The 23,193-nt window shown below is 44.2% G+C and overlaps 1 protein-coding gene across 1 annotated transcript in view; it reads right to left on the bottom strand.

Moving 5' to 3' along the window:
- Positions 1-23,193, bottom strand: part of EXOC4 (exocyst complex component 4) — a 395,535-nt gene that overhangs the window by 90,762 nt on the left and 281,580 nt on the right. The window contains exon 14 of the mRNA XM_066592136.1: positions 4,752-4,930. Coding sequence (XP_066448233.1) covers positions 4,752-4,930 — 179 coding nt within the window. The remainder of the gene's footprint in view (positions 1-4,751; positions 4,931-23,193) is intronic.

The raw sequence follows: 23,193 nt of genomic DNA, 5'->3' as shown, positions 1-23,193 counted from the left end.
ATCAGAGGAACTATATGCCTGCAACCACATGCCTGGACCATTGCATGATGTGGAGCCTGTGGAATTGGAGCCCTTCATTATGAAGTCAAAAGTAGTTATAGCAATGAAAGAACTAGCGAAAAATAAGACACAAGGCATAGATAACATACCGGCAGAGCTATTGCTGTCAATACCAGTGAAAACCATCACAGCTCTGTGCCAGGCAATATGGGCATCCACACAATGGCCACGGGACTGCAAAAGATCGGTCGTCATCCCTCTACCAAGGAAAGGCGACTCTCAGAATTGCTCCAACTACCGAAAACTAGCCCCCATTCTATATGCAAGCAAGATCCTTCTCAAAATTATACAGGAAAAACTGAGATCAGTAGTTGAAGCAGCACTCCCTGATGTGCAGGTAGGATTCCGGCGAGTATGCGGCATCCGCGACCATATTGCAAACCTATGATGGACCATGGAAAAAGCTTGAGAATACAAAAAGAATATCTACATGTGCTTCATCGACTGCATCAAGGCCATTGACTGTGTCGACCATGACAAGCTATGGCATGCCCTACAAGAGCTGGGCGTATCGGCACATCTAGTCAAGCTAATAAAATCACTTTATACAAATCAATAAGCCACTTTGAGAACACAGTATGTAGACACAGATTGCTTTGGGATCGACAGGGCTGCATCCTCTCACCCTTCTTGTTTAACCTATATGCAGAAGTGATCATGCGTAAAATGGGCCTAGACGAATTGGAAATCGGAGTGAAAATAGGTGGAAGAAACATCAACAATCTCCGTTATGCAGATGACACAACTCTGCTTACAGAAACAGAAGCAGGTCTGGAGCAGCTGATATGGAAGATTTAGGCCTGTTTCACATGGGCTACAAAATCTCGCTAGAAAATCATCGCTACTAAATGCATGTATGTAAAGCCCATGGCTTCCAATGGGTTCTTTCACATGAGAGATGTTTTGTGGCCTGAAAGAGTCCATTGGAAACCATGAGTTTAAGGCCGCCTGCACACGGGTGGGTCAGACCCCGCATACAGGATTTCTGCAGTGGAGTTCGACTCAGTGCCCAGACAGTGACCCCGCAACTTACCTGTCAAGTGTCTTCTCCTGTTCTGTGAATGTTCCGACTGGTACATGTGCAGGACAGAGGGCACCGCACTGACACTATGGCGAAGAGGCTGCCTTGTCTGCTGCAAATGTGCCAGCCGGAGCGCTGGCCGGCACATGCGCAGTTGAGAGGACGCCGTGCTGTCGCTATGGCGCGGTCATTCTGCAATAATGGTTGCAGAATGGCCGCAGGATGCACAGCTTCCGTTGACTTCAATAGAAGCCGGCCATGCGAAGCCCACAAAAAATTGCAGCAGGCTGCGATTTCTCCCCTGCGAGCGAAAAATAGCAATCGATTTCCGCTCTTGGGCAGGAAATCTCATTTTCTGATAGCATGCTATGGGTTGGATTTGCTGAAGAATCCAGCCCCGGATTTTGCAATGCAAATCGTCCGTGTGCAGAAGGCCTAAAGACTGCATCCTCACGGGCTACAAAATCTTGCTACAAAACATCGCTCATGTGAAAGAACCCATTGGAAACCATTGGCTTCACATTGTAGCGATAATTTTGTAGTGAGATGTTGTAGCCCGTGTGAAACATGCCTAAAACTGAAAGTAAAAAAATGGGCCTCTACTTGAATTTAAAGACGACTAAAATTATGACAAATGCAAAAAAATGGTCATTGAGGTCACAGAATGCGTGCAAGACTTTAGCTTCTTTGGTTCAAAAATTGACCAGGATGGAGAATCTATGCCAGCAATAAAACAGAGGTTAGCATTGGGGCAAAGAGCAATGCTAAAATGGACAAAATCTGGAAAAGCAGGGATATCAGTATAGCAACTAAACGCAGGATTGTGCAAATAATCATTATCCCCATAGCCATGTATGGATGTGAAAGCTGGACTGTGAAAAAAGCTGATAGGAGGGTTGATGGGTTTGAGCTGTGGTACTGGCGAAAGCTGCTGCGTATGCCCTGGATGGTGAGAGTAACATACAGAGAAGTCCTGATTTGTATAAGACCCGATATATCACTGGAGAGCAAGATGACCAGGCTTATGTATTTTGGCCATTTAATGTGAGCAGAGTTGCTAGAAAAATCTATAATGCTTGGACAGATCAGTGGCAAAAGAAGACCCAGCCACCAAAGGATACGATGGCTGATACTGTCAGAGCTGATACTGGCATGGATATCACACAACTGAAAGACTGAAAGCTAGAGTGAATAACCGAAAAACATGGAGGGAGCTCGCCTTTAGGGTTGCCGAGGGTCGTGAACAACTAAACGGCTAACAATAATAATTTGCTAAAACAAATACCTTTTCATTCTAAAACTTTATTGCTAACAATTATAGAAGAGATTTACAAAGCAAAATATTTTAAATTGTGCGAAGAACTAGAAAAAATACCTTTGGAGTTTTGAAAATTGCTCTAGAAAAAGGGGACTACTTAAGGCGAGTTGTAAAACATACAAATATACACTCATAGAAAAAATCCAACCCCCTAGGATGGTTGTCGGAATCACATGAAACTTTACATGTGTGCTTGTAGTGTTGATATAAGTGATTACAATAGCAGAGCAAAAGGATAATTTATTGCGGAATACTGAACACTTGAAGGGAGGCTCTAGGATACTGTTGTACCGCCTCTAGCTAGGATACAAGATGTGATATGGGCAGGCATGGAGGCTCTAGTACCCTGTTGTACCGCCTCTAGCTCGGAAGCAAGATGTGATATGAGTGGGCATGGAGGCTCTAGTATCCTGTTGTACTGCCTCTAGCTCGGATGCAAGATGTGATATGAGTGGGCATGGAGGCATACAGGTTCCGTATGGTATCCTGTGGTATAATGGCCCCCATTTACTGTAGCTGAGCCTCTAGATCATGCAAATTCATAGCCTGTCAAAGTAGACGTCCTAGATGGTCCCATACACGTTCTATTGGCGATAAATCTGGCAAACGGGCAGGGCACAGTGTGGCAATGTTGTGGAGGATTTCCTATAACAAATGTCTTTATCCTGCGGGAAAATGCTTCCTGGAAGTCGCCATGAGAGGCGACAAACATGGCTGCAGGACGTCCTGGACATGTCAATGAGCTGTCATTGTCACTTGTACCGCTACTAGGTGTGACTGACTATCATATGCAATGGCTCCCCAGACCATAACATTAACTAGGGGGCAATGTGCCACTCGACAGCAAAGGCGGGATTGAGCCACTCACCCGTAAGTCTCCAGGTACGCACAAGACAACTGTCAGTCCCAAACTAAACCTGGATTCGTTGCTGAAGACAGCGCGTTTCTACTCTGTAGCAGTCCGGTTTCGTCGTTCACAAAACCACTGCAAACGGAGGTGACAGTGGATGGATGTCAAAGGCAGTACATGTAATGGGCGCCATGAGACTAAATGTCCTTGAGCCAAGTGCTTGGAAATGGAAATGGCAGACAACAGTTGGAGCTGCTAGTGCTTGTTAGCTCTCTACTGGTTGTCTGTCAAGGGCGTCTTGATCCAGGTCCCCTTGTGTGCCATTATACATCCACTGATGCCAACACCTCCTAATAGTCTGATCAGAATGGCCTAGGTGGAAGTGGATTTGTCGATAAGACTATCCAGCTTCTCGCATTTCAATAATCCACCCCCTCTTAAACTCTGTTAACTGGGCAAAATCTCTCCTCTGCGTCGTAGAGGCGTCTAGTGGTCAACAAGCTCTACACAAGTGGAAAAAGAGTCACTACTCACAAGGAGCCTCTGAGAGCCTTTTTCTAAGCCAATGGGGGAATCACTTTTAGGGCTTAAGGTGACAAGACTGTTCATCTAATCAAGCCACAACTCTAATCATTTGTCTATCTGCCTGAGATGTAACTGCATGCCGGGTTTGGCAGCAAAATGACAATTCCTTCTAGGTACTTGATTTTTTTTTTTTATAGAAAGAGTGTAGTAAAGGCATGCACCATGTGTTGGCAAAATAAAAAGTGTAAACGTGCTGCAGGCATTCAGTGGCAAAAGGAAAATAAAGTGGCTACCATGGGGGGGGTCCTTTTACTTACCTGGTCTGCGGCGTCTGAATGCCTCCTGATGGTGTCTGGCGGCGGTGCGGCGTCCTCCTGCCTCACAGATGCCTTCTGCTGGCGACGGGGCTTTGAATACACCCCTCCAGCAAAGCGAGCGCTGTGATTGGCTAATTGAGCGCTGGCAGCCAATCAAAGAGGGCGCTTGATGAGCCAATCACAGCCATTCGGTTATGTCATTCACTGAATGGCTGTGATTGGCTCATCGGACGCCTGCTGTGATTGGCTGCTGGCACTCGATTAGCAAATTACAGCGCTTGCTTTGCTGGAGGCAGGGTACTTAAAGTCCCGTAGGCAGCAGAAGGCAGCTGTGAAACGGAGGAGGACGCCAGACACCGCCGGGCCCCCGCAGACACCATCGGGACGCCGCGGACCATGTGAGTATTGATTTTTTTTTAATGGGGCACCCGAGATAGGTTCTATTTTCGGGGAAGGACTTAAATTTCAAGCCTACCCCGAAAACCTGATAGGTCTTGTTATCGGGGTAGGACCTATTTTTGGGGAAACGCGGTGGTATAAACTATAGACAGGGGAGCAGGCACTAAACATTTAAAGGACTCTATCATTATTTACTTTAATATCTATAGGATGATGTGATAAAACAATATTATATAACAGGGACTTTGAATCAATACTTACTCTGCACATTCGGTAGATTTGAAATGGCAAGTTTCAGTCTTCCTGCAAGCCACTCCAGACTCTCATGCAGATTGGCAAGGGCTTTCAAGTCACTGACATCAGTCATGATCTCATTCTGTGGAGTTAGTTTATCTCCGAGGTTTCCAATAAGAACTTCTGACTCTTTAGCAAATGCACCCCTAAAATTGAGAAGGAACAGCAGCAAATTTTAAGAGTGTGTGATCAGCAATATGGTTATACGTACAAACAAGAATATTTGATATGTGAACGTTTGTCAGAATGCTGACACCTTATAAACTGAGGAGTATCACAAAAAAAGATCGCTTGAGTTTGCCTTTTGACACAGAACACTTTTCGAATATACTGTATCTACTGTGCTAATTCTATATCTTCATTTAAAAAATGAATCCTGCATAGGTGAAAATAGGAACAAAATTATTTGTGTGCCAAAACAAAGCCTTATGTTTAACCCCTTAAGAACGCAACCTATTTTGGGCTTTAGGGTACAGCCTCATTTTTCAAATCTGACCTGTGCACTGGAGACTAAAGGATGAGGCCTACTCAAAAATGTGAACGGTCTTGCTGGGGGAATCTTCACATGCATCACCCGTCCCCTTTTTACATCAGCATTTTGACATCTTCGTCATGCATATATACCGTAAAGTTACAATTTATGTATAAACGCTCATTGCCCTAGAATAACCATTTTTGGCACAAAACAGGGTTTAGGGATAAGTGTAAGTCTGACAGGTGAAATTACATTGCATTCAGGTGACAATAACGAATTTATCTAGGGGTGTACTGTGTATTTTGACCCCACAGTTTTTGAATGAATTAAAGCAAAGCAAAAGGAAAAATTGTGATTTTCGTTTTTTTAGCAATTCTGTCATTTTAAAAACAGCTTTTTTTTGTACAGCACACATATGAAGGAAGACTTGCACCTCAAAATGGATACCCCTGTTTGTCCTGTTTTTAGAAGTATACCCATTGTGGCTCTAATCTTATGTGTGGATGCACAACAGGGCCCAAAATGAAAGGAGCAACCGGTGGCTTTTAGAACATAAATTTAGCTTGAAGGACTTTTATGCCCCATACCACACTTGTAGAGTTCTTGTGCGGCCAAAACTATAGAGAACCCCCACAAATGACCTCATTTTAGAAAACTAGACCCCTTAACGCGTTCATCTAGCGGTGCACTGTGTATTTTAACCCTACAATTTTTAATAGATCTAAGCAAAGCAGTAGGAAAAAAATTACGATTTTCATTTTTTGGGCAATTGTGTCAATTTAAAAACTGTTTTTTTGTACAGCACACATATAAATGAAGACTTTCACCCCAAAATGGATACCCCTGTTTGTCCCGTGTTCAGAAACATACCCATTGTGGCCCTAATCTACTTACAGGACACATCGCAGGGCCTATAATGGAAGGAGCACCCGTTGGATTGCAGGGTGCAACTGAATAAATTCCAGGCCCCATTGCCCACTTATAGAGCCATTGGGTGGCCAAAACGATAAGGAACCCTCTTAAAATGACGCGATTTTGAAAACTAGACCCCTTAAGAAATTCCTCTGGCGTTGTACTGCACATTTTGACTCCACAGTATTTGAAAGAATCTAAGCAAAGCAGAAGGAAAAAATTACGATTTTCATTTTTTTGGGCAATTTTGTCAATTTAAAAACCGTTTCTTTTATACAGTGTACATAGAAATGAAGACGTTCACCCCAAAATTGATACCCCCGTTTGTCCCGTGTTCAGAAACCTACCCACTGTGGCCCTAATCGACTTACAGGACCCATGGCAAGGCCTATAATGGAGGGAACACCCGTTGGATTGCAGGGCACAACTGAATAAATTCCAGGCCCCATTGCTCACTTGTATGGAATAAAAATTGACTCCCTAAAAATCCCCCCCCCCCTCCACGCCCTTTTCGGCGTTCCCCAAATCTTAGATAAAAGTAATAATGTGAACTGTGTGGTATTTCTGAAGACAGGGGTAATTACGGAGGCTGGTTGGGATGTGTACATGGGGCAATAAAACCGGTATTCCCCCCTCATCTCATGCTTTTTGCGGGGTATTTTTTGACCTCAGTGGCGGGTATGGGGTGTAAAAAGTGGCGCTCTGTGAGTCTCCGTAATCTTGCTGAGGTGCGGCGGTCTCACACAGAAGGCGCTCAACAAGGTGCTCCTGGAACTGCATGAAGGCGAGCGTTCCCAGGGCTTCTTGTAAAATACGTATTACAGGTAGCGGTCTGAATAACGCCGGGCTCACGCAGCCGTAGGTGGAATCTCCTTGGGAACAAGGAGATTTTAAACTTCCTGGGCTCCCCAACTCCTGCGCATGTGTCAGGCATTTTGCCGGCGGTCGCATGTGCAGAATCCAGGAAGCATCTCATCGGTGAGGGGAGATGAAACATCAATTTATTTTTTTTTACTTTTACGTAACCGCCATTATTCATTGTATAACGGTGAACACGTGCCCAGGAACCGCTCACCGTCACCGCGCCCCCCCCCCCCCCCCCCCCCGTGAAATCTCCAGGCTCATGGCTCAGTTTTGTAGCCAGGAGCAGGGAGATTTTAAATTATCCCACAATCCACAGCTTTTGCGCATGCATCTGCCATTTTGGCGACAGGCGTGTGTGCAGAAGCTGGGGTAAGGTCCGCAAAAAAATCCGGGGACCTTATGTACGTACTTCCATCCTCCCTCACGGATATGATCCGTGAGGGGAGATGAACCATAAGCTTTTTAAACTTTTTTAAAACTTTAAATGATCACTGTTATCCATTGGATAGCAGTGATCATGTCCCCGGTGAAATCTCTCTGCTCTTGGCTACACATGGTAGCCAGGAGCAGAGGAATTTTGAATTTCCCGGGGCCTTAGCCCCTCTGTGCACGCGCCCGATGATCGACGTCGGGCGCGCATGCGCAGAGGGTAACTTCAGGTCCCGGAACACTGGGACATTGCAGAGGACCTGAGGTGAGTTTTTTCTTGTACTTTTTTAAAAAACTTTTTCCATTGGATAGCGGCGATCACGGGCCTGGGGACCGCTCACCGTGATCCCCGGTAACATCTCCTGGTTCCTGGCTACCTTCAGGAGGCGGGAGCTAGGAGATTTTGAATACCGGGGCTCCCGGCCTTCTGCACATGTGCGTGAGGTCATTCGTCTGGCGCGCATGCGCAGAAGAGCGGCGACGGGTCTCGGAGGACCCCCCTCACCGCAGAACACCTCGGAAAAGGCGGCTGAATCTTTAACTTTATTTTTTACTTTATTGCGATCGGCACTATCCATTGGATAGCGCCAATCGCATTGCCGGGGAGGGGGGGGGGGGGGACCCGCAGCCCAGGATGACAGCTCCATGCTGTTGGCTACCTGCAGGCACCGACAGCATGGAGCTGTCACGTCCATAGCCCACGCGGCTTTATTCCCTGCAGGATACATGTTATTACGTCCTCAGGGAATAAAGCCCACTTGGGCAGGACGTAAAAACACTATGGGCTGGTCACTAAGGGGTTAAAGATGTTTAAACACAAAAATGTGATTTATATAATACCGCAGATCATTTTCTGATGACATTCCTTTTAAATAAAGAAATGACAATCCATTTGGATTGTCTTGATTCTATTAAGCTATACATTTGGCAAGTATAAGCTACGTTAAGTACTGTAACTAAACATGAAATAGAAAGAAAATGGGTTCTCTCATACGCAAACATCTATCATCAGGCCGCTAAAGATCACTAAAGTAGTAATAACAAGAAGGTAATCCTACATAAAATATGAAAATGTCTGCATTTAAACTTTAACACCTCAAATTGAGTTTATTGGTAACAAGAAGGATGAGAAGATTGCCTGTTAACTCACAGCCGGGGTGCTTATGACAGCAGAAAAGAACAAGCTAATAGAACAATGTACTTAGAACATTCAGGCAGATTTATTACATCTGGCATTTCACACACCGGTCTTAAAGCAAAAGTCCGTTAGAGTAAATTGGCCAAATTTATTATGGGGCACACACGTCTTAATAATTTTGCCGCAAAGTACCAGAGTGCAAATGTGTCATTCAGGCTTCATGTCCACGTCAAGAATAGAATTTTTTTTAAAAAGCGCGGGTCTCTCGCACGTGCGACCTTTGGGCAACCGCTGATAATTAAATACCTGCGGATGTCATTTTCTCCTAGGGAGCGGATCGCATGCGCGGGAAAACAACCGCAGCAGGCTCAATTTTTCTGCGATTTTTCTGCATGGACGGCTCCCACTGAAGGCAATGGAAGCTGTCCGGATCCGCAATAAAAACACAGCTGTCACTGCGTCCGTGCCTTGGGACTGCGAGAAAGCAGTTTAAAAAAAAACCCCAAGAAACGGCACGGTGCATGTGCCTGGCACGTGACCGGTGTCCTGAGCACATCCGCTGTGCAGAAGAAAGAAGATCCTGCCTGCACTGTGGAGAGCGCCGCAGCGTCCGGACAGGTACGTATAATGTATTTTTTGGCCTCATCTCTGCTGACCGAATGGAGTCTGCTGCGGGATTCTTCACTGGGAAACCGTGCGGGCCCGTGAACATGAGGCTTGAGTGTGTGCCATAACCTATGCTGCTAGGGCAGTATCAGTCCTCCCTCACACAATCACTAATGATGCTGTCTCTGCGGATCAGTGAGGCTTGGACGGTTAAAAATGCTAAAAAACTCTGGCGGAAACTCTCCGCAACTTACTGCTGGCAATGCGTGCGGTCCCAAATTGTCTTACTATGGAAGCAGCAGGAAGTGCCTGGCTGCAATTGTTGCAAATTTCCAGTGACCATTACCCCAGTAAGACCATTTCCCTTCCTATACAAATTCTAGAATTCTTTAAAATCCTTTGAGACTACAAACAGAATACTGTCTGCCTAATGTGAAATTCTTTAGTAAGAAGCATATGGTTGACTTCCCCTATTCAAAAGATTTCTTTACTCCTATACTTATATAGGTTCCTTTTCGACCCCCCCTTCCTTGAAATTAAGCTTAAAATATAGATACAAAACCTTTTGTGGGAAAAGACACACAGATCAAAATTCTCATTAAAAAGCCAATATACTAAATTGGGAGAGGGATTTGGGGCGATTCTATCCCCCCTTGGAATGGAACAAAGCCCACACATGGGCCCATAAAGCTTCTTCTTGCACGAGTCTAATAGAAGTCCATTGCAAAGTAGTGATTAGCTGACTTCTTTCCCGACAGATAGATGCTGGAGAGATTGTGAGAAGAGAGGTTCTTTACGTCATATTTTTTGGGGATGCCCAGGTATCAAACCAACCTGGCAGGCTTTTTTCTCCCTCATTGGTAAAGTTACTAAGGTTAGAATTTCTCCGACACCAGAGATGGCAATCCTGCTGCTTGGGATTGAACATATCCCAATTAAATTTAGAAAGCTAGTGGCATATAGTCTTCTCTAAATCAAGTTACTCATGGCAAGAAACTAGAAAATGAGACAGACATACTCCCACAATCACTGAAATTACCCAGTTGATAGTGGACCATTGCATTTACGTAAAAATCCATGCCTACAGGAATGACTCATTGAAGAATTTTCTGGAAATATGGGAACCCTGGCTGGATCACTTCCAATTAGATTACTTTAAATCAAACAAATAGGACATATTGTTTAGGGCTCCCGCACACTGGCGATCGTGATATCGCTGTGTTTTTTAATGCAAATGTTAATAGGACTTTCTAATGTTAAAAACGCATCGCACAAAAAACACATCACACAAACTTGCGATTTTTGTGAAATGCTTTTTTAACATTAGAAAGTCCAATTGACAATTGAGTTAAAAAAGTGCAGCGACATCGCGATTGCCAGTGTGTGGGTGCACTAAGGGCTCCCACACACTTGCGTTTTTTAATGCGATTGTCAATGGACTTTTTAATTTTAAAAACGCATTGCACAAAAATTGCAAAGCACAAACTTGCGATGCGTTTTTAACATTAGAAAGTTCCATTGACATTTGCGTTAAAAAACACAAATATGTGGGAGCCCTTAAGCTTCTATCAAAGAACTCAAAGTGGAGAATTTGAAGAATATATATAGTAGCATATTGAGATACTATGGCTCTGACTGATAAAGATTCCTATTACTCCCCCCTTCCTCCAATTAATCCCTCCCCACCCCTCCTAACTTTATAAGTTTCTCTCAAATTCTTTTGATACAAGTTAACCCTTTCCAATCCACTGTCTGACGTCTGAAGACATTCTAATTGAAGGCTGTACAGCTTTGATGTCGGAAGATGTCCGACAGGGTATTCTTACTGTATATTACTGACTAATCTGTTGTCGGGGGGCCTCTCCAGCATGTCCCATACCGCAGTACTGGCTCTAGCCAGCAGATGGTGCAATTGTATAATGGCAGAAAGAGAGAGCCCCCTAGGAAACCCTGAATCCAAAATTGGATTGCAAAGGGTTAAATATACAGTAAAACCTCTTCTAGCATTGACATCTACTAAGGCCGATTTCGAGTAAAGTCAATTTTTTAGCCAAAATTTTGTCTCCAGTAACATTGGTTGCCTCTAATAACACCAGTTTGTGCCAGCCCACGTGACCTTGCTGCTGAACCCATGTGATCTCCTGCTTGGCGTCTCCTCCTTCTACTCCTGCTGCTGTTAATGCAACCCACCCTTCTCCATCATCGGCGACCAGTAATACACAGTACAGTACTGTACAATTGCACTCCAATGTAACAGCACAGAGTACACAGTGATACCGCTGAGGACAGATAATGATGTCACCTGCAGTCCTACATAACACCACAGAAAACACAGCGATAATGCTGAGGACAGATGATTTACTGTAGTACAGCAGATGTCACCCGCAGTCTTATGTAACAGCACAGAGAACACAGTAATAACACTGAGGACAGATGATGTAGTAGATGTGACCTGCAGTCCTCTGTTCGATAACATGTTAAATGTTCATTTATTCTTTATGGTAGTCTTTTATATTAATTTATTATTGTTTTTGGTATTAAATACCATATTTATTCTCTATTAAATGTGGTTTGGTGTGTTTTTTGGAATGTCTAGAACAAATTAATTGGATTTACATTGATTCCTATGGAAATAATTACCTCGAGTAGCAATGGTTTCAGGTAAAGCAGATTGCTTTCGGATGGATTACCAACCTTAGTAGAGGTTTTACTGTACGTCATTTTTTCTGTACACTGGAACTGCTAGATAGATTGGATGTTCTGAGAAAGCGTGTTTTATGAGCCTTGTACAGAAATGTAAGGTTAAACAAAAATTTTTGCTTGTAATCAATAAAAATTATTGAATACCAAAAATGCTAAAAAACTGTGGATCTTGCAGAGAGGCGATAACTTCCTTTTGTGGGACATCCTCCTTTAAAATAAATGGCTGCAGTAGTACATATAGTGGACCCAGTAGCTTATCACTTCCTCATCCTAAGGGTGCTCTCACATGGGTTTTGCGAGCAAAATACATTGTATCAATCTGCCATGCTGCTACTCACACGAATTGCGTAAAATACACGCACAAGCAAAATTGCAGCATGTTCTACCTTGGCATGTATTATAGAGCATGGCAACTGGCAATGCAGAGCAAGTACACAATGCAATTGCAGACTTACTGAATTCATGTCTCTGGTGGGCGGTAAACAGTGAATTACGGCTGCCGGAGCCCAGCCTAAGGTGTAGTGTTAGCTTTCAATATAAATTGTCATCTACACTGTCCCCTCTTAAACCTATACTGACCAACTCTAATTTTACCTTTGTCCACAATACTGTTCCTCATATTTGGTGGTATAATCATAATGTCATTATTTCATTACTGTAATTTAGGAACACTTTTAGCCATATCAAAATTTAAAGAGTTTAAAGTTTACACTCCCTAATAAGAAAGAATTTTGCATATGGGTGCTGTGCTATAGAGAATGATAGGCCATCAGACATTTTGTTGTGTGTGTCAGGACATACCGTATATACTCGAGTATTAGCCGACCCGAGTATAAGCCCAGACAATAAGTTTCACCACAAAAAACTAGGAAAACTTATTGACTCGAGTATAAGCCGAGCTATACTCAAGTACATACTACGAAAAAAAAAACCCCTCCATACTCACCTCCCAGTCGGCGTCTGTGTCTGTGCGACAAGCTGCTTGAATTCTCCCCACTATAGAATCTTTTATCAACAGCACGGATTATGCCCTAATAGGGCCGGACAAGGATCATGCAAAACGCCATCCAGGTCTGGATCCAAATCAGACCATTCAATAATAATTCAATGAAGAAAACGATGGAGGCAGCAGTAGTGGTGCAAAATAGTGAGGGTTTATTCCTCCCAACACAGAAAAAAACGACGTTTTGACTCCTTCTTATCCGAGTCTTTGTCAAGTACTTGACAAGTACTTGACAAAGACTCGGCTAAGGAGTCGAAACGTCGTTTTTCCTGTGTTGGGAGGAATAAACCCTCACTATTTTGCACCACTACTGCTGCCTCCATCGTTTTCTTCATTGAATTATTTGGATTCTCCCTGCTGTCATCCCCCGCCGTCCTCTCTGCTTGGCTCTGTCAGTGCTGTGTAGTAAGCACTGTGATTGGATTGAGCGCCAGCTAATCACAGCGCTTACTTACACAGCACTGACAGCAGAAGATTTGAAAGCAGAGCAGGAAGAATTCCATCTCAGTGTGTGGCGCCACCATAACTCCTAGACAACACGCCCGCTGCCTTGGGGTCATATTTGACTCTGATCTCTCTTTTGCCCCCTACATCCAATCTCTGGCCCAAACATGTCAGCTGCACCTCAAGAACATCGCAAGAATCCGCTCTTTTCTCACTGTGGAGACGTTAAAAACGCTTATTGTCGCCCTCATCCACTCCCGGCTCGATTACTGCAACTCGTTGCTGATCGGCCTCCCCTGCACCAGACTCTACCCTCTCCAGTCCATCCTGAATGTGGCAGCCAGGCTCATCTTCCTATCCAGCCACTACTCGGACGCCTCTGCCCTGTGCCAGTCACTGCACTGGCTGCCCGTTAAATACAGAATTCAATTCAAACTCACTACCTTCATCCACAAAGCCCTCCACAGTGCAGCGCCACCCTATATCGCCTCCCTTATCTCAATCCATCAACCAGCCCGGGCTCTCCGCTCTGCTAATGAAACCAGACTGAGTGCCCCTTTCATTCGAACTTCTCATTCCCGCCTCCAAGACTTCTCCAGAGCAGAACCTGTCCTCTGGAACGCACTACCAAAGGCTACCCGGGCAATCCAGGACTCGCAGAACTTCAGGCGTGCTCTAAAAACGCACCTCTTCAGGGAGGCATACCGCATTCCCTAAGAAAAAAACCTCTCTGTACTCCGCCTGATAACATGCTCCCTGACCTACTGACTGCAATCCCTGCTAGCCATCATAAACCGCTCCTGCAGTCACACCGTTTCTGCCGTCACACGGCTAAATGTCTGACCATTGTCTATGTGTATAACATCGCTCACACTTCGCCATACCGTGCACATCTCCAGCCCCTTTACCCTCTGTATCACCCCATTACTTGTAGTATGTAAGCTCGTTGGAGCAGGACCTTCACCCCTATTGTTTCCATCAACTGATTACTATGTAACCGTGGATCTGTAATGTTTGTATTTTGTCTTTCTGTATTCCCCCCTGTCTATGTAAGCGCTGCGGAATATGTTGGCGCTATACAAATAAAGTTTATTATTATTATTATTATAAAGCAGCTTGATTGGCTGTGAATAATCGAGCACCGGCTGTGATTGGTTGACGCTCGATCCAATCACAGCTCTTACACAGCGCTGACGGCGAGGGATGATAGAGCCGAGCAAAGAGGATGGCGGGGGATGACAGTGGAGAGAATTCAAGAAGCCTGCCGCCGGAGACACAGATGCCGGCTGGGAGGTGGGTATAGAGGTTTTTTTTAAAAGCCTTGCCTGACTCAAGTATAAGCCGAAGGGGGCTTTTTTTAGCACAAAAAAATGTGCTGAAAAACTAGGCTTATACTCGAGTACATACAGTAAAACTATCTCAGCTTCCATTTAGTATCTGCTGTATACCACTTAGGCCTGGTGCCTTTCTAATAGAATTTATCAAGGATGGGAGAGATGGGAAGACCCTGATCGATCCCACCTCTATTACCGATTTGTCACGGATTGACTATTCCAAATGCTTTTACCACTGCGAACACCTGTCATGGCAGAGCCTCGATCGATCACCCTAGTGGAATTGCAAGCGTGAAGTCATTAGAATACACGTGGATTTGTACCCAGCTTTCCCAGGCTTTTGCACGTATGCAAAGCAAAAGCTCAAATCATGACCTGATCTGTCCTAATGGCTCCAGCATTTGCGATGTCACGGGAATTAAATGGGAAAGTCCTTACACTGTGGCGTATCTCCGAAGGTCTAACACTGGATCTCTCTGAGGCCCTAACTTTCCCAGAACACACCTTTGAGATCATTCAGAGAAGAGTGGGGTAAATGAGCATGTACCTGTGAAAAATCATAATTTCCCATTTTGGCCATATCTCTGCAGGAGATCATCCGGTCGGGAATATATGCCTGGCATATTTCTGGTCATGATTTTATCCACTCTACGATATCAAACATGACACGTAAATTATTACCAGGTACGCGGATACACCATTTGGGAGTGTTCCAGGGCCCACACCTTAATGAGTTTAGATGAATTTTATTCAGCTGACCCACCCGGTTCTGAAAATATAACTAACATTGGGCTAGGACCTACATAGACCAATAATCTTTAATAAAAGATTTTTCCCTAATTTGAATTCTGGATCTGGAGTGTCTGCAAGAATGCAGCTCCGGGGTGAATGATTTCCCTTAAAGGGGTTGTCTCGCGGCAAACATCAAAATTTTACATTAGCCCATTCCCCCCGTCACCCCCCTGGCATAAAATAGCAATTTAAAGCGGTTTTTAAACCGCTTGCTACTCACCGATCTGACAAAATATGAAGTTTTAAAAATCTTCTCCCTAAGATGGCCGCCGGTCCTTTCCCAGGGATGCACTGCGTTTTTCTCCCATGGTGCACCGCGGGTCTTCTCCCATGGTGCACTATGGGCTCTGTGCGGTCCATTGCCGATTCCAGCCTCCTTATTGGCTGGAATCGGCACACGTGACGGGGCGGAGCTACGATGACGACGTGGTGACCAGCTCTCCGGCACGAGCGGCCCCATTCACCAGCCAGAAGCACGGACTGCGCAAGCGCATCTAAAAACGCCAGAAGACATCAGAATTAGACGGAGCCATGGAGACGGGGATGCTAGCAACGGAGCAGGTAAGTGAATAACTTCTGTATGGCTTCTATTTAATGCACGATGTATATTACAAAGTGCATTAATATGGCCATACAGAAGTGCTGAACCCCACTTGCTGCTGCGAGACAACCCCTTTAACTTTCATTGACAAGTAAATGGTCACACAATTTTGTATACTCATGCTAATTCTAAACTAAACAGACAAGTGGAGCCAGGAGAATGGAAGGGGATTATTCACTCTGGTCCAGGGTAAGATCAGACGATTGCCTTTCTAAATGCAAATATTCAAAAGGCCACAGGCCTGAGTGGGATTATACAGCACATACCAAATGGAGCTAGGTCTAAGGCCTGACACACACAACAAAATGGCTGACTGCCTACCAGTCTCTATATCACAGGTGCTTGTACAGGGAATAGTTTATCATTCGCACGAGCGACCTATAAAAGTTTGCTCGTGCAGCCCGTTTATAAAGGGAGATAAATCATTCACTTGTTTGCTCACAAATCATTCATTCAATCACTGCACCAGTGAATGAGAACAACTGAACATTCAATATTTAAGCTGAACGATTAGCAAACGAGCAGACAATCATTTTCATGCTGCATGAAATGAACGATAATTGAACAAATTATGTGCGACCAGCAGCCCATTCGCTGAAATACGAAGAAGGAACCATGCATTGTAAAATGATTGGTAGGGGTCCCAGCTGTTGGATCCCACCATGAGTTTACCCCCTTCCAGTAGATGGAAGAAAACATGTAATTTCCTCCACTAACTGGAAATACCCCTTTAAGGGTTTCTTCACTGTTATCCCCTTTTAGGGAGTTCTGCGGTTACAAATTTTATTGCTGTATAGCAGTTTGGATATTTGTTACTGAACTTATTGCGAAGGGATTTGAGATGGATAATGCTATTTTTCTGTTTTGAGAAATCTCAATAAAGTGATTTGATACTAAAACAGTTGGTTATATTCAGTGTACTCTGCCAGGGATTTAATAAATAGAAAGATGGTAGATATTTGGGTTTGTATAGAACATAAAGCTACTACTGTAGTGTCCCAGAACCAGAGTCCTTGTTACACCCCAGTGCAAAGTTGTCGTGTGGTTTCATAAAGCATATTTTTCACAATGGATTATAATATATATTGTTTGTATTTTGCACTGCGCTGTCTTATATTTGCAGAACCTTGCATATCTCAGGCTATGCAGAGATACAAGGGTTAAATATTCGACTCAGATCTCTCATTTACTCCCTACATCCAGTCAGTGGCCCGAACATGTCGGCTGCACCTAAAGAACATCTCAAGAATCCGCTCCTTTCTCACCATAGACACGCTGAAAACGCTTGTTGTTGCCCTCATCCACTCACGGCTCGACTATTGCAACTCCTTGCTGGTCGGCCTCCCCTGCACCAGACTCTACCCTCTACAATCCATCCTGAATGCGGCAGCCAGGCTCATATTACTGTCCAGCCGCTACTCGGACGCCTCTGCCCTGTGCCAGTCACTGCACTGGCTGCCTGTTAAATACAGAATTCAATTTAAACTTATTACCTTCATCCACAAAGCCCTCCACAGCGCAGCGCCCCCCTATATCGCCTCCCTCATCTCAATCCATCACCCAGCCCGGGCTCTCCGCTCGGCAAACGAAACTAGACTGCACACCCCTCTAATTCGAACTTCTCACTCCCGCCTCCAAGACTTCTCCACAGCAGCACCTGTCCTCTGGAACGCACTACCAAAGAACATCCGGGCAATCCAGGACTCGAAAAACTTCAGGCGTGCTCTAAAGACGCACCTCTTCAGGGATGCATACCGCATTCCCTAAACAAACCCTTCTGTACACCGCCTGATAACATGTTTCCTGACCTACTGACTGCAATCCCTGCTAGCCATCATAAACCGCTCCTGTAGTCATATTGATCCTGCCGTCGCATAGCTAAATGTCTGACTGTTGTCTGTATATAGCATCCCTCACTCTCCAGCACGCGATACTGTGCACACCTCCAGCCATTTTACCTTCTGTATCACCCCATTACTTGTAGTATGTAAGCTCGTTGGAGCAGGACCCGCACCCCTATTGTTTCCATCAGCTGATTACGATTGTAACCGTGGTTCTGTAATTTTTTGTACTTTTGTCTTTCTGTATTTCCCCTGTCTATGTAAGCGCTGCGGAATATGTTGGCGCTATACAAATAAAGATTATTATTATTATTATTAAATTGTACAGATGAGATGTGATTTTGGTTATCAAGCAGACCCTCAGCAGATGTTGCAGAGTTCCACATCCCCCAAGAAGGTGGGAGGGACCCGACAGCAAAGGGAGTCAGTTGGCTCTTGGAGGGGGAAGGGGGTAGAGTAACATGTTAACCAAGAACAAAGGGCAGACAGAGAGAGCTCCTGGGATCTTAACCCACTCTGCCATTTGTGTGTCAGTCCACGCTGTAAAGGGGATTATTGTGTGATGAGCTCTGAGGAAGCGAGACAGAGCTGGAGCTAAAGACAGAGAGGATTAGTTGTACAAGGACCTCCCTGCGTGTGCTGTTACTAACTTTTGGTGGAGAGCAGTATTGGTCAGCTAGCACGCTGATGAAATTGTCCCCGCATGCGTCCTTCCAGGTACCGCGTGACGGAATGGAATTGTGAGTACAAAGTGGATATTGTAATGCCATGTGAACGGAGCTCCACAGCAGAGGTTAATCTAAACTGGACTGTGTATATCGAGAATTGAATCTAACTGTTGGCAAAGATATTCCTGCTACAAGCCAAGTAAGAGACATTCCCAAGAGCATCATAGACTGTATCGTCAATATCTCTGCTGAAGGAGCCACCTTTAAAGTCACGATAACCAAATGATCATCCATCTACTGCTTATTTGTAATACCTCATGTTATGCCTTGATTGACTCGTAACCTGGAATGTACATAAGCAATAGTAAAGTTAACCCTTTCCAATCCATTTATTTTTTCTCACCCATTCTCCCCAGCTCCAAATAAATTGTAGCTGGGGAAAATGGGTGAGAAAAAATACATTTTCCCTGCACCCTCCTGAGCTGACAGAGTTCAGGAGGGTGCAGGTGCTCACTGCACCATGGAGGGACCTACTTACCTGTCTGGCGTCTTCCGCATTCTCCTTTTGCCTCCCGGCTCGGCGATCATGTGACCGCTGGGGTCAGGTAACACCGGCGGTCACATGATCGCCGGCCGGAATCTCTATGCATTACATAGCGCTAATTGAGCGCTATGTAATGTGTAAAGGAGAAGGCAGAAAGGCTTAAAAACCCTCTCTGCCTTCTCCTCGGTGGTCCTCGATGTGGACCAGTGCAGGAGTGTATCTGCACCCGATGTGTCTGCCGATCGGGTGCAGATCTACTCCTGCACTGCAGTGTCGGGCCTGCCCCGACATTGGAGCTGTGGAGGAAAATGATGATGTCGGGGCAGGCCCGACATTGGATTGGAAAGGGTTAAAGCTGTTTCACGAAATCCTAGTGTCAGAAGTCCATCCTACACTCCGTATAACGGAAGCAGCTCCCTTGACAAAAGGGTATGGTGTGGAACCCGGGACTATCAGGTTAGTGAAGCCACCCTGCCACGTGACATGAGAGCTATAGCCCTTGCTAGCCTGTTGTATTAACCACCGATGCACCACACTACAATCTTGTTTCATTGCATACTCCAAAGAGGCAGGAATCACATAGCCCACTAACGACAAAAAGCAACATACCTCCAACTTCCTCTAGCAATTTAAACATTTACTAGTGTAAAAAATGCTGCCTATTAAATGTTTTTTAAAAGGGATATTCCAACAAAAACACTTTAAAATTATAACATTTTGCCTGTTGGGGGTCAGTTTAGTAATCATTACCTTCTATAGTCACCTAAATAAGCTACAGACCATAATTATACAATCAGGAGGATGAGCGGAGATCTCCTCTATTATAACTGTGTGGCATTAGCTGTGTGATCATCAGTAACTGTAATAGGAGTGTCTGTATCCCCCCTTAGACAGTTTCTGTGGTAGAGTCCATGTAACAGCATTATTCAGACTGAAATTAATGAATTACAGTTAACATAAACCAAAGTAGATCTGAGCTGGTCAGAATTGAGATCACATGACAGTCTGAGGAGAAAGGGGCCAGGAAACTCAGACAGAAAAAAATAACTAACCATAGTAACTCTAGCTCACATATATATTGGGGGGCTAGCTAGATAATGGGGAAAAAAATCACCATAGTAGCTTATAAACATGTAGTTTGACTCTACTACAGTTTTCAAGACCATCTACATATAGAGCAGATTAGCTACTTCTTCTCACGTCCACCCAGGACATGCTGGAACAGCTTCCCGCAGATCTTGAATATAAACACACAAACTGCGTCAAAACAATAATAAATTAAAACATGGGAACCCTTTCCCTATCTAAATAACCTCAAGGATTAGGACCTGCCTACACGCAGGCAATTCGCCCTAACAAGGACGTACCGACCTCGTACCTTGGTCCTTAGTTAACGCTACGTGGGACGGGAATAACATAAGAAACACAAAAGAAAAGAAACACAAACATAGCTTTGAGATGCAGCAAGCAAAAGATAGGTCCAGGACCAAGCTGTAGACTGGAGATTCAATGGCAATTCAGTCCTGCATCAGCCAGACTAAATAGCCATGATAATTACCCATAGGTGAGGCTAAGCATGTCTCACCTAATACCACCCACCAGGGCCAGAAGATGGGGAACCACCTGCAAAACCTGCACCAGACTATCAGCATCGCAGCAATCCCAGAACCGCTTCAACACTCCAGTTGTGACAGAATTCTGGTATTAGTTGTGCCAAAAAATTGTTGAAAATCATTTCACAAATTTAATAATAATTTGTGACAAATTTAATAATAATTTGTGACAAAAAGAACAGAGGTTTTTGCCTTGCTAGAGATTTTCCAAGAGTGTCTAATAAAGGAAGCACACATTCGTAGAGTTGTAAAATGCGCCAGTTTTTAGGTGCAAAAATCTAAAGAATACTACAAAGTAAGTGGTATAAAATAAGAAATTGAATCAAACATGCTCCAAAAATGCACCGATTCTAACAAACTGCATACAACACTGTCATAGATTTGGTGCATATTTGGACTGCCATGGTAAATATAAAGGGGTTTTCCATGGAAAAACTATTCATGACCTGTCCTGAGGTCCGCCGCTTGGGACCCTGACTGATCAGCTGTGCGAGAACATGCTGTCAGCACCGCAATAACAGAGGTTGGAGTGGAAGCCTCCACGCCAACCTCCGTGTAATGGCTGGCGCTTGTAAATGCAGGAACGGCCCTCATTAAAATCAGTGAGAGCCGTGCATGCAATAACAAGTGCCAGCCATTAGATGGAAGGTCGGCGCAGAAACTTACGCCCTGATATCTGCTATTGCAGCACTGACAGCATGCGGTCGCAAAGCTGATCAGTCAGGGTCCCAAGCGGCGGACCCCGGCCGATTAACGAAAACCACTTTAAGCAGTCTATGTCAGGCTTAAGAAATCAGCCCGAAAGTTCTAAGTTAAAACAGCACCGCCGCAGAATGTCTTGTGTCCAACGCCGCAGAATGTCTTGTGTCCATCAGTGAAAGTATAAACTGAAGCTCCAGAGACCCAATACAAGAAGTATAACATGCTCCCCGATCTATCATGTACCAATCATACTACTAGTGTCTTTGCCAGAAGGGTTATTGGGAGCCATAGAGTGACTGTAACCTCCGCATCTCTATTTGTAAGTACCTTTCAATAGATAGCGATATAGACAGCAGAACCGACATCGGGATCAATGACTTAACCAGCGGTACGGCTATGGTGTTTAAAACCTATCCAAACTTGCTTTCATGAAGGATGGTTCACCCTCTTCTACCAAATCAGACTGAAGCCTGGCTCTAGTATCAACGCTCTTTAATTTTTAAAGCCCAAGATGGCTAGCATTGTATTAAGCATGCACAGTGATGTTTTGTCCTAGAAGTAGTAGCCTCGAGTCATTGACTTTAGCAGCGCAGTGGAAGACTGCCTACAACCAAATTTTTATTAAAAGTATTAAATCTAAAAATGTGAATTCTGTAGGAGCAGTAGCGTCTATATTTCTGAATTTCAAGACACTCTCACACCGACGATCAATTTAAAAGACAGCTTCTTGTTTCAGCTATAGATTCTCTGAATAAAATAGAAGCTTAAGCCTTTTTATAAATAAAAGAAGGAAGGGGGGAAAAAAGATAAAAAGCGACGAAAACTAGTCAAAGTGCCCTTGCAGGAGAATTTGATTTAGCGCTGCCAATTATTCTGGATGTTTGGATAGTACTGATCAAGCAGTTAACGGCATCACATCCTGTAGTGTAAACTCAATGGACACATTTTCCTCATTTACATTACCATTCCAGGCAATATTTAAGTATAGGTGTGTTTAATCCACATAACATACATTAACAGAGATAACAGTGACTTTGCGGTAATTTACTGATAACACGGTGACTGCCTGAATATGCCTTTTGACGATGGCTGTGCAGGGGACAGCTGTAATGATTTGTTATGCCTCCTACGTCTCCTCGTCTTCTGTTCTCTCACATCAAAGTCAAGTCTGCTAATAATAAATGTACTTCTAGGGCTGAAATTTCTGTTCTGTTAATGAAATGAGAGGTAACCTTTATATGACTTGAAGGACACCAAGTGCCAAATAGTCCTTAGGGCTTTAAAAACTAATTATACAAGGAGAATCCGTCCATTATTTCTTTCTTTGCCCTGGTGAGCAGAATGTGCTTAATATGCTGAAAGTGTGACTGCTTACCTTGCCTGAGTGATGGCTGTTGACTAATGCATCCCACAAGCTGAAACTCCGAGCACAAAGCGTTTGAATGCTGGACTGATCAGCTAAGTGTGGACTACTGCAGATAATACATAGGACACAAGTATCTGCCTCTGCCAGGTCCTCGGTCTTTAGGGGGTCCAAGGACCCCTTTGCCACAGACCTAGACAATAGTATTAAAAATGGCACACACAGGTTTGGCCTGATTATACATGTTGCAGTGCAGCCCAGGAGTTATGCCTCTGCCTTCTGACAAAACATTACATTTAATAACAAATATCTATTTTACAAAAACGTTTTTTTTGTTTGCTTTTTTACGTATCTCCCATTATGAGATTTATAAAAAA

Source organism: Eleutherodactylus coqui, chromosome 2 (genome assembly GCF_035609145.1).
Source record: "Eleutherodactylus coqui strain aEleCoq1 chromosome 2, aEleCoq1.hap1, whole genome shotgun sequence".
Lineage (NCBI taxonomy): Eukaryota > Metazoa > Chordata > Amphibia > Anura > Eleutherodactylidae > Eleutherodactylus > Eleutherodactylus coqui.
The sequence above is the reverse complement of the archived record's forward strand: the minus strand, read 5'-3'. Positions and strand labels throughout refer to the sequence as shown.